At 48.9% G+C, this 12,619-nt stretch overlaps 1 protein-coding gene across 3 annotated transcripts in view; it reads right to left on the minus strand.

Annotated features, from left to right (window-relative positions):
- LOC123994629 (metabotropic glutamate receptor 8-like) overlaps positions 1 to 12,619 on the minus strand; it is a 1,038,970-nt gene that overhangs the window by 1,022,964 nt on the left and 3,387 nt on the right. For all 3 annotated transcript variants that reach the window (XM_046297463.1, XM_046297464.1, XM_046297465.1), the window contains exon 2: positions 11,048 to 11,865. In XM_046297463.1, the coding sequence (XP_046153419.1) occupies positions 11,048 to 11,602 (555 nt within the window). In that variant the 5' untranslated portion in view covers positions 11,603 to 11,865. The remainder of the gene's footprint in view (positions 1 to 11,047; positions 11,866 to 12,619) is intronic.

A 12,619-nucleotide genomic window follows, 5' to 3' on the forward strand; every position in this document is an offset into this window, starting at 1 on the left:
GCTGGTCTTTTTAGGTTCGTTCCCTTTTTTCTCTCTCCCTCCCTCTCTCTCTTCTCTCTATCGTTCCGTTCCTGCTCCCAGCTGTTCCTATTCCCCTAATCAATCATTTAGTCTTTCCACACCTGTCCCCTATCTTTTCCCCTGATTAGAGTCCCTATTTCTCCCCTTGTTTTCCGTTTCTGTCCTGTCGGATCCTTGTATATTGTTCACCGTGCTGTGTCTTTGTATCGCCCTGTCGTGTCGTGTTTCCCTCAGATGCTGCGTGGTGAGCAGGTGTCTGAGTCTGCTACGGTCAAGTGCCTTCCCGAGGCAACCTACAGTTTATGATCGAGTCTCCAGTCTGTTCTCGTCATTACGAGTGGAATTGTTTGTTATGCTTTATTTACCGCTCCGATTTGTCTAGGAGTATTGCAGATTTCCTTTACTGGATTAAAGACTCTGTTTTCGCCAAGTCGCTTTTGGGTCCTCATTCACCCGCATAACAGAAGGATCCGACCAAAGAATGGACCCAGCGACTACAGACGCTCGTAACACTGCCGTCGAGATCCAAGGAGCCATGCTCGGCAGACACGAGCAGGAATTGTCTGCTGCTCGTCATGCCGTGGAGAACCTGGCCGCTCAGGTTTCCGACCTCTCTGGACAGTTCCAGAGTCTTCGTCTCGTGCCACCTGTTACTTCCTGGTCTGCCGAGCCTCCGGAACCTAGGGTTAATAACCCACCTTGTTACTCCGGGCAGCCCACGGAGTGCCACTCCTTTCTCACCCAGTGTGATATTGTGTTCTCTCTCCAACCCAACACATACTCTAGAGAGAGAGCTCGGGTTGCTTACGTCATATCACTCCTTACTGGCCGGGCTCGAGAGTGGGGCACAGCTATCTGGGAGGCAAGGGCTGATTGTTCTAACAATTACCAGAACTTTAAAGAGGAGATGATTCGGGTTTTTGACCATTCAGTTTTTGGTAGGGAGGCTTCTAGGGCCCTGGCTTCCCTATGCCAAGGTGATCGATCCATAACGGATTACTCTATAGAGTTTCGCACTCTTGCTGCCTCTAGTGACTGGAACGAGCCGGCGCTGCTCGCTCGTTTTCTGGAGGGACTCCACGCAGTGGTTAAAGATGAGATTCTCTCCCGGGAGGTTCCTTCCAGTGTGGACTCTTTGATTGCTCTCGCCATCCGCATAGAACGACGGGTAGATCTTCGTCACCAAGCTCGTGGAAGAGAGCTCGCGTCAACGGTGTTTCCCTGCTCCGCATCGCAACCATCTCCCTCCTCTGGCTCAGAGACTGAGCCCATGCAGCTGGGAGGTATTCGCATCTCGACCAAGGAGAGGGAACGGAGGATCACCAACCGCCTGTGCCTCTATTGCGGACTTGCTGGACATTTTGTCAATTCATGTCCAGTAAAAGCCAGAGCTCATCAGTAAGCGGAGGGCTACTGGTGAGCGCTACTACTCAGGTCTCTCCATCTAGATCCTGTACTACTATGTCGGTCCATCTACGCTGGACCGGTTCGGGTGCTACATGCAGTGCCTTGATAGACTCTGGGGCTGAGGGTTGTTTCATGGACGAAGCATGGGCTCGGAAACATGACATTCCTTTCAGACAGTTAGACAAGCCTACGCCCATGTTCGCCTTAGATGGTAGTCATCTTCCCAGTATCAGATTTGAGACACTACCTTTAACCCTCACAGTATCTGGTAACCACAGTGAGACTATTTCTTTTTTGATTTTTCGTTCACCTTTTACACCTGTTGTTTTGGGTCATCCCTGGCTAGTATGTCATAATCCTTCTATTAATTGGTCTAGTAATTCTATCCTATCCTGGAACGTTTCTTGTCATGTGAAGTGTTTAATGTCTGCCATCCCTCCCGTTTCTTCTGTCCCCACTTCTCAGGAGGAACCTGGCGATTTGACAGGAGTGCCGGAGGAATATCATGATCTGCGCACGGTCTTCAGTCGGTCCCGAGCCAACTCCCTTCCTCCTCACCGGTCGTATGATTGTAGTATTGATCTCCTTCCGGGGACCACTCCTCCTCGGGGTAGACTATACTCTCTGTCGGCTCCCGAACGTAAGGCTCTCGAGGATTATTTGTCTGTGTCTCTTGACGCCGGTACCATAGTGCCTTCTTCCTCTCCGGCCGGGGCGGGGTTTTTTTGTTAAGAAAAAGGACGGTACTCTGCGCCCCTGCGTGGATTATCGAGGGCTGAATGACATAACGGTTAAGAATCGTTATCCGCTTCCCCTTATGTCATCAGCCTTCGAGATTCTGCAGGGAGCCAGGTGCTTTACTAAGTTGGACCTTCGTAACGCTTACCATCTCGTGCGCATCAGAGAGGGGGACGAGTGGAAAACGGCGTTTAACACTCCGTTAGGGCATTTTGAGTACCGGGTTCTGCCATTTGGTCTCGCCAATGCGCCAGCTGTTTTTCAGGCATTAGTTAATGATGTTCTGAGAGACATGCTGAACATCTTTGTTTTTGTCTACCTTGACGATATCCTGATTTTTTCACCGTCACTCGAGATTCATGTTCAGCACGTTCGACGTGTTCTCCAGCGCCTTTTAGAGAATTGTCTCTACGTGAAGGCTGAGAAGTGCTCTTTTCATGTCTCCTCCGTTACTTTTCTCGGTTCTGTTATTTCCGCTGAAGGCATTCAGATGGATCCCACTAAGGTCCAAGCTGTCAGTGAGTGGCCCGTTCCTAGGTCACGTGTCGAGTTGCAGCGCTTTCTAGGTTTCGCTAATTTCTATCGGCGTTTCATTCGTAATTTCGGTCAAGTTGCTGCCCCTCTCACAGCTCTTACTTCTGTCAAGACGTGTTTTAAGTGGTCCGGTTCCGCCCAGGGAGCTTTTGATCTTCTCAAAGAACGTTTTACGTCCGCTCCTATCCTCGTTACTCCTGACGTCACTAGACAATTCATTGTCGAGGTTGACGCTTCAGAGGTAGGCGTGCGAGCCATTCTATCCCAGCGCTTCCAGTCTGACGATAAGGTTCATCCTTGCGCTTATTTTTCTCATCGCCTGTCGCCATCTGAACGCAAGTATGATGTGGGTAACCGCGAACTGCTCGCCATCCGCTTAGCCCTAGGCGAATGGCGACAGTGGTTGGAGGGGGCGACCGTTCCTTTTGTCGTTTGGACAGACCATAAGAACCTTGAGTACATCCGTTCTGCCAAACGACTTAATGCTCGTCAAGCTCGTTGGGCGTTGTTTTTCGCTCGTTTCGAGTTTGTGATTTCTTACCGTCCGGGTAGCAAGAACACCAAGCCTGATGCCTTATCCCGTCTTTTTAGTTCTTCTGTGGCTTCTACTGATCCCGAGGGGATTCTTCTTTATGGGCGTGTTGTCGGGTTGACAGTCTGGGGAATTGAAAGACAGGTTAAGCAAGCACTCACGCACACTGCGTCGCCGCGCGCTTGTCCTAGTAACCTTCTTTTCGTTCCTGTTTCTACTCGTCTGGCTGTTCTTCAGTGGGCTCACTCTGCCAAGTTAGCTGGTCATCCCGGCGTTCGAGGCACTCTTGCTTCTATTCGCCAGCGCTTTTGGTGGCCGACTCAGGAGCGTGACACGCGCCGTTTCGTGGCTGCTTGTTCGGACTGCGCGCAGACTAAGTCAGGTAACTCTCCTCCTGCCGGTCGTCTCAGACCGCTTCCCATTCCTTCTCGACCATGGTCTCACATCGCCCTAGACTTCATTACCGGTCTGCCTTTGTCTGCGGGGAAGACTGTGATTCTTACGGTTGTCGATAGGTTCTCTAAGGCGGCACATTTCATTCCCCTCGCTAAACTTCCTTCCGCTAAGGAGACGGCACAAATCATCATCGAGAATGTGTTCAGAATTCATGGCCTCCCGTTAGACGCCGTTTCAGACAGAGGCCCGCAATTCACGTCACAGTTTTGGAGGGAGTTCTGTCGTTTGATTGGTGCGTCCGTCAGTCTCTCTTCCGGGTTTCATCCCCAGTCTAACGGTCAAGCAGAGAGGGCCAATCAGACGATTGGTCGCATACTACGCAGCCTTTCTTTCAGAAACCCTGCGTCTTGGGCAGAACAGCTCCCCTGGGCAGAATACGCTCACAACTCGCTTCCTTCGTCTGCTACCGGGTTATCTCCGTTTCAGAGTAGTCTGGGTTACCAGCCTCCTCTGTTCTCATCCCAGCTTGCCGAGTCCAGCGTTCCCTCCGCTCAAGCGTTTGTCCAACGTTGTGAGCGCACCTGGAGGAGGGTGAGGTCTGCACTTTGCCGTTACAGGGCACAGACTGTGAGAGCCGCCAATAAACGTAGGATTAAGAGTCCAAGGTATTGTTGCGGCCAGAGAGTGTGGCTTTCCACTCGCAACCTTCCTCTTACGACAGCTTCTCGTAAGTTGACTCCGCGGTTCATTGGTCCGTTCCGTGTCTCCCAGGTCGTCAATCCTGTCGCTGTGCGACTGCTTCTTCCGCGACATCTTCGTCGCGTCCATCCTGTCTTCCATGTCTCCTGTGTCAAGCCCTTTCTTCGCACCCCCGTTCGTCTTCCCTCCCCCCTCCCGTCCTTGTCGAGAGCGCACCTATTTACAAGGTACGTATGATCATGGACATGCGTTCTCGGGGACGGGGTCACCAATACTTAGTGGATTGGGAGGGTTACGGTCCTGAGGAGAGGAGTTGGGTTCCGTCTCGGGACGTGCTGGACCGTTCACTGATTGATGATTTCCTCCGTTGCCGCCAGGATTCCTCCTCGAGTGCGCCAGGAGGCGCTCGGTGAGTGGGGGGGTACTGTCATGTTTTGTCTTATATTGTCTTGTCATTTTGCTTTTCCTTCTGTTCGTTTTCCCCCTGCTGGTCTTTTTAGGTTCGTTCCCTTTTTTCTCTCTCCCTCCCTCTCTCTCTTCTCTCTATCGTTCCGTTCCTGCTCCCAGCTGTTCCTATTCCCCTAATCAATCATTTAGTCTTTCCACACCTGTCCCCTATCTTTTCCCCTGATTAGAGTCCCTATTTCTCCCCTTGTTTTCCGTTTCTGTCCTGTCGGATCCTTGTATATTGTTCACCGTGCTGTGTCTTTGTATCGCCCTGTCGTGTCGTGTTTCCCTCAGATGCTGCGTGGTGAGCAGGTGTCTGAGTCTGCTACGGTCAAGTTCCTTCCCGAGGCAACCTACAGTTTATGATCGAGTCTCCAGTCTGTTCTCGTCATTACGAGTGGAATTGTTTGTTATGCTTTATTTACCGCTCCGATTTGTCTAGGAGTATTGCAGATTTCCTTTACTGGATTAAAGACTTTTGGGTCCTCATTCACCCGCATAACACTCTCTCTTCTCTCAGTCTCTAAATCTAACTCAGTTCACAGTAAGAACAGACACATACTAGCACACTTTCTGTCTGGACCTGTCCAACCACATCCTCAGAAGTCTGGCCCTCTGGCCATCAGTAACTCTGTCCTTAAACATCCCGATGACTTCTATTTGTCATGTATGACTCATGAGCATGTAGTTGTTCACTCCATTCCAATCTAATTGTTGTCTTCGGAGTGTAATGGAGCAACACGATTGGTTCATAATTCGCCGAGCAGTCTTTGAAATGATCCTCTTCCATCAACGCGTTCTCCGTTCAACGACAGAGTGCATCACGTTCCCGGGGGGCCTGAAAATATTTGCTCTCGCCAATATCATTCTCAGCAAGACTCTGAAACAATTGTTCCTTTACACCCCCTCAATCCTCCTCCCTCTTGGCTCGTTGGGAGCAGAGAGATTCTTCTCCTCATCCTATCAGACAATAGTAACACAGTAATACAGAGACTATGGGTAATATGACACATGGCAGCAGATAATACTGCTCCAGATGCTGCATTGCTGGAGTATGGCGTTATCTACTAAACCGTCACATACACACATGCACTCGCGTACAAACGCACACATGCACACACACACAGACACCCCTTATTCCTCCCCAACACAAATGGATTTGGAATAGCAAGGTAAATGACGGGGAAAGACATCACTAACGTTCCTTTTCTATCCGACCTTTGGTTCAATTGAAATGGTTGAAATAGAATGGACCCCGAAACTGTCTAAACAGTGATCCAGTATATTTACCAACCTGTGGAGCTTCTCAATCAATACCCAACCAGCCAGGCAGGCCGGGCAGGTGTAGGCCTGGTTAACCTGCCTTACAGGGGCCAACGGAGGGAGGAGATACCAACAGTCTGTGTCCACTACATGGCCAAGCAAACAGGAAGGGTTACTGGAGTGAAACGGCTGTGTCTGGTTGGGGTATCCAGGGCTGGAACGTCCATACATACATCCTCTATCTCAGTTCTCCCAGTTTCCACCAGGTCGTGTCTGTTCAGTGCATCTGGGTTCTCCTCTTATTTGAGACAGACCGAGAGAGCCTACGTCTGTGTCCCTCCTATTCCCTAAGCAGTCTACTACTTTTGGCCAGAGCCATATGGGCCCTGCACAAAAGTAGTGCACTACATAGGGAATAGGGTGCCATTTGGGAAGCGGACAGTCTCTCCTCTCGAATAAGATCTCCTGGTTGTGGTTGGGATGTGAAGAACTCTGGGCTGAGTAGGAGAGTATGTTGTGTTTGAAATATCTGGGGCAGGAACCTCTATCCATTCCTACCTCCATCTTGGATCAAATTCCTCACAGTTTCCACCATCGCTGGGCTTCCCCATTTGGGTTTACCATGCTGCTCAATGCATCTGGGTTCTCCTCTGTGCTGACTAAGGGAGTCTGGGGGCTCCAGTGGGGAGATTAGCTGGCCCATGCCACCCAGTATGACATCTTCTCCACTATGCTATTTCCAGGCGGCAACACACTCTGCATCATTCATGAGACATGAAGCTGCAGATAAAGCATCTACATAGTAATGTGGTACGGAGCACAATCCATCCTTCCCCACACACACACACAAACACACACACACGCACACGCACACACACACACACAGGGAGAAACACATTAACACACACCCATATACATTGAGTGTACAAAACATTAAGAACACCTGCTCTTTCCATGACAGGCTGACCAGGTGAATCCAGGTGAAAGCACTTCAACCAGAGTCGATGATGGATTGTGTATGTGCGCCATTCAGAGGGGGAATGGGCAAGACAAAAGATCTAAGTGCCTTTGAACGGGGTATGGTAGTAGGTGCCAGGCGCACCAGTTTGTGTCAAGAACTGCAACGCTGCTGGGTTTTTCACGCTCAACAGTTTCCCGTATGTATCAAGAATGGTCCACCACCCAAAAGACATCCAGCCAACTTGACACAAATGTGGGAGGCATTGGAGTCTAAATGGGCCAGCATCCCTGTGGGGGGCGGGGGTAACTCAATCTTAGGATGGTGTTTTTAAAGTTTTGTACACTCGGTGTATACATACACACAAACACACACACAGAAATGCTACAATGCAAACACACACGCCTACCAATCCCCTGCTCTAAATCCTATTAGTGAAATGAGAACGAGGCACTGCGACCTAAAATCAAGGCCCTGTGTGTGCTGTTTCCATGGCAGAATCCTCCCTAAATCATGTTTAGTATTATTATGCACAGGTTTAGAATACAGCACTGCCACTCACACAGAACCAAGGCAATGATGTGGGAGAAAGGGAGATATAAAAGAGAGAGAGAGAAATAAAATGAGAGAGAGAGAAATTAAAAGAGAGAGAGAGAAATAAAAAATAGACAAGAGAGAGAGAAATAAAGAGAGAGAGAGAGAGAGAGAGAGAGAGAGAGAGAGAGAGAGAGAGAGAGAGAGAGAGAGAGAGAGAGAGAGAGAGAGAGAGAAATACAAAGAGAGAGAGAGAAATTTAAAAAAGAGAGATGAGAGAGAGAGAAATAAAAAGAGAGAGACGAGAGAGAGAAATAAAAAGAGAGACGAGAGAGAGAGAAATAAAAAGAGAGACGAGAGAGAGAAAGAGAAATAAAAAGAGAGACGAGAGAGAGAAGAGAGAGAGAAAAATAAATAAAAGAGAGACGAGAGAGAGAGAAATAAAAAAAGAGAGACGAGAGAGAGAGAAGAGCGTGAGAGAGAAATAAAAAGAGAGAGAGAAGAGAGAGAGAAGAGTGAGAGTGAGAGAGAGAGAGAGAGAGAGAAGAGAGAGAGAGAGAGAGAGAGAGAGAGAGAGAGAGAGAGAGAGAGAGAGAGAGAGAGAGAGAGAGAGAGAGAGAGAGAGAGAGAGAGAGAGAGAGAGAGAGAGAGAGAGAGAGAGAGAGAGAGAGAGAGAGAGAGAGAGAGAGAGAGAGAAATAAAAAAAAGAGATACGAGAGAGAGAGAGAGAAGAGCGAGAGAGAAGAGAGAGAGAGAAATTTAAAAAAGAGAGACGAGAGAGAGGAGAGAGAGAAATAAAAAAACGAGAGACGAGAGAGAAGAGCAAGAGAGAGAAATAAAAAGAGAGAGAGGAGAGAGAGAGAGAAATAAAAAGAGAGAGAAGAGAGAGAAATAAAAAAAGATAGAGAATAGAGAGAGAGTAAGAAGACAAAGGTGTATGGCTGAGAATGTCACATGGATCATTAGGAGACACATATTTCCACATTGCGCTCGCATCAATCAACCTTGTTGGACTAATGACGGCGGGAACACACACACTCTTGTGCTCGTATACTCACATTCCTCTGTTACAACCACTCTACCATTAATTGGCTTTTGTACCCTAGACAGTAATTGATTTCATTGTTTCTCCATGTTCTAGAAAGCCCCGTCTAAACCAGTCGAGCATAGATCAAATTTGAACAGCATACTACCATGCCCAAAACCTCAACCTCACACACACACAGTCTCCGGGGCTGAGGGCAGAGTGAGGTGGAGTATTCTTTAATAAGATTGACAGTATTTTAATTGGTTGTCACAATTGAACTGTATCTGCCTGCAGTAGCGAGCGCGGCTGGCTGAAGTGGCGTCTCTGTGTGTAATACCAGAGAACCTAAGTCAGGAGCCAGGCTGCTTCTAGAACACAATAATGGCTCTGACTGACAGACACAGGCCAGGGTAATATCCTGCTGGAACAATATGCATCCATCTGACGAGAAGAGGATAAGAGGAGGAGGAGGAGGAGGAGGGGAGATAGACAGGATGTAGCCCCAGCCCTGGCAGCCAGCAATATACTATATTTCACTGTAAAGAGACCCCCTACATCCAACACACAGTGGCTGGTGTTCAACACCTACACACACAGTGCCATAGTATCCGCACAAACACAACACAAAGATCCACGCATGGCTCCAACACCAATGTAAACACAAACCATGACATCACCCACACTGAAACCGGCAAGGTTCTTAACCCAGACCCAGCCTGACTAACCCAACTAAACTCAAGTCAAACTAAACCAGACCCAGCCTGACTAACCCAACTAAACTCAAGTCAAACTAAACCAGACCCAGCCTGACTAACCCAACCAAACTCAAGTCAAACTAAACCAGACCCAGCCTGACTAACCAAACTAAACTCAAGTCAAACTAAACCAGACCCAGCCTGACTAACCCAGCTAAACTCAAGTCAAACTAAACCAGACCCAGCCTGACTAACCCAACCAAACTCAAGTCAAACTAAACCAGACCCAGCCTGACTAACCAAACTAAACTCAAATCAAACTAAACCAGACCCAGTCAAACTAAACCAGACCCAGCCTGACTAACCCAACCAAACTCAAGTCAAACTAAACCAGACCCAGCCTGACTAACCAAACTAAACTCAAGTCAAACTAAACCAGACCCAGCCTGACTAACCCAAACTAAACTCAAGTCAAACTAAACCAGACCCAGCCTGACTAACCCAACTAAACTCAAGTCAAACTAAACCAGACCCAGCCTGACTTACCCAACCAAACTCAAGTCAAACTAAACCAGACCCAGCCTGACTAACCAAACTAAACTCAAGTCAAACTAAACCAGACCCAGCCTGACTAACCAAACTAAACTCAAGTCAAACTAAACCAGACCCAGCCTGACTAACCAAACTAAACTCAAGTCAAACTAAGCCAGACCCAGCCTGACTAACCCAACCAAACTCAAGTCAAACTAAACCAGACCCAGCCTGACTAACCCAACCGAACTCAAGTCAAACTAAACCAGACCCAGCCTGACTAACCAAACTCAACTCAAGTCAAACTAAACCAGACCCAGCCTGACTAACCAAACTAAACTCAAGTCAAACTAAACCAGACCCAGCCTGACTAACCAAACTAAACTCAAATCAAACTAAACCAGACCCAGCCTGACTAACCCAACTAAACTCAAGTCAAACTAAACCAGACCCAGCCTGACTTACCCAACCAAACTCAAGTCAAACTAAACCAGACCCAGCCTGACTAACCAAACTAAACTCAAGTCAAACTAAACCAGACCCAGCCTGACTAACCAAACTAAACTCAAGTCAAACTAAACCAGACCCAGCCTGACTAACCAAACTAAACTCAAGTCAAACTAAGTCAAACCAGACCCAGCCTGACTAACCAAACTAAACCAAACTCAAGTCAAACTAAACCAGACCCAGCCTGACTAACCCAACTAAACTCAAGTCAAACTAAACCAGACCCAGCCTGACTAACCAAACTAAACTCAAGTCAAACTAAACCAGACCCAGCCTGACTAACCAAACTAAACTCAAGTCAAACTAAACCAGACCCAGCCTGACTAACCAAACTAAACTCAAGTCAAACTAAACCAGACCCAGCCTGACTAACCCAACCAAACTCAAGTCAAACTAAACCAGACCCAGCCTGACTAACCCAACCGAACTCAAGTCAAACTAAACCAGACCCAGCATGACTAACCCAGCTAAACTCAAGTCAAACTAAACCAGACCCAGCCTGACTAACCCAACCAAACTCAAGTCAAACTAAACCAGACCCAGCCTGACTAACCCAACTAAACTCAAGTCAAACTAAACCAGACCCAGCCTGACTAACCCAACTAAACTCAAGTCAAACTAAACCAGACCCAGCCTGACTAACTCAACTAAACTCAAGTCAAACTAAACCAGACCCAGCCTGACTAACCCAACCAAACACAAATCAAACTAGACCAGACCCACCAGAAACCAACCCAGACCCGTTCCAGTGTCCTTACCTTGAACAGCCTCAGTATATTGGCAACCATGATGGACACAGAGCTGGCCGCCGCCCCGATCACCCCCACGATCTTATCAGGCTTGGCGAAGATGGGCAGGTCGCCGTTGGCACAGCGTACATCCGAGCCGTCCTTCTCGATGAGGGCCTGGACAAAGGTCAACGACTGCTCCAGGGCGTAGGTGTCTCTGGAGCAGGTGTCCAGGATCCGGGCCCCCAGGGTGATGTTGGGGAGCAGCTCCGTGTCCTTGTTGATCAGGTCGATGGCGAACATCATGGCCTCAAGACGATGGATCCCTTTCTCCTTCTTCAGTTCCCCGCAGGGCATGCCACCGCCCCCCCGGGAGTGCACCGGGAACAGGCCACCCAGGATGATGTCGCCTTCCAATCGGATGGAGTGGGCGTACTCCTGATTGGGCGCAGTACCGATGGCGGGGTCCGTGATTCGCTGAGGAGAGGCCAGAGGGAGGAACCAGGAACATGAGGCAAGGAAGTGGAGAACGAAGTGGCGTGTGGCGAGGAAGGAAGGAAGGCGTTGGGATTCCGGCAACGCCATGGTAACAGTTGAGTGGCGGTTGTGGGAGGAGTTACTGAGGAGTTACTGTGGAGTTTGTGGGCGGGATCATGGGTGAAAGGGCGTCAGTGCCCCGGGGGAGGAGTTAGCAGGCAGCTCTAAGATGTCCCAGGCCCATGAGGCATGCATGTCCCAGTAGAGGAGAGAGAGAGAGAGAGAGAGCGAGAGAGAGAGAGAGAGAGGAGACTTTGGCGGCGAGTGCAGCTGCAGCGATTGTAATCCTGAACTCACATCTTCAGCAGACCCTGCAAGGTACACACACAGAGAACACGTAGCAGTCAGTGCCTCAGTTATCTAGCACACACAGTCTCTCCCTCCCTTCCTCGCTCGCTCGCTCACACACACACACACACACACACACACACACACACACACACACACACACACACACACACACACACACACACACAAATCACTGTTCATGCTGCAATGCCTGTCTGTCAGATTCAAGAGTAGAGAGATGAGCATTGGCCACACACACAGTACAGCCCCCCCCCTCTCTCTCTCTCTCTCACACACACACACACACACACACATAACCGCCAATCCTATCCCACTGATAAGTCCATCCTATCCGTCAGTGCCAAGCCTGTCAAACACAAAGTGCCAAGCCTGTCAAACACATCAACAATGGTCCAGAAGGCATTATTCACGTGGACAGAGTGAAGGTTACTCAGTGTGTAATCATTCAGTATAAACATCTACTGGTTCTACACCTGTTTGACTGACAGCTGCATGGGAATCAACACCTGGAAGGTGTCACCTCAGCTACCTAATCATTGTCATCAGAAACAGTAGAGTAATGATGTAGCAAGCCATCCTAGTACGTGAGTCAGTGAGAAGAGGCTTTCATGGAGCAGGTTCGGTTTAACGCTCTTAGTTTTCTTGCTGGTGTCCTTCACGAATGAAGTGATGTCATTGCTGGCCAATCAGATTAGGCTACTGGGTGCCCTCTTTGCCTCAAAGTATAATATCCACTGGCGGCCTAGTTTATCTGTA

This window comes from Oncorhynchus gorbuscha, linkage group LG14, assembly GCF_021184085.1.
Source record: "Oncorhynchus gorbuscha isolate QuinsamMale2020 ecotype Even-year linkage group LG14, OgorEven_v1.0, whole genome shotgun sequence".
NCBI lineage: Eukaryota > Metazoa > Chordata > Actinopteri > Salmoniformes > Salmonidae > Oncorhynchus > Oncorhynchus gorbuscha.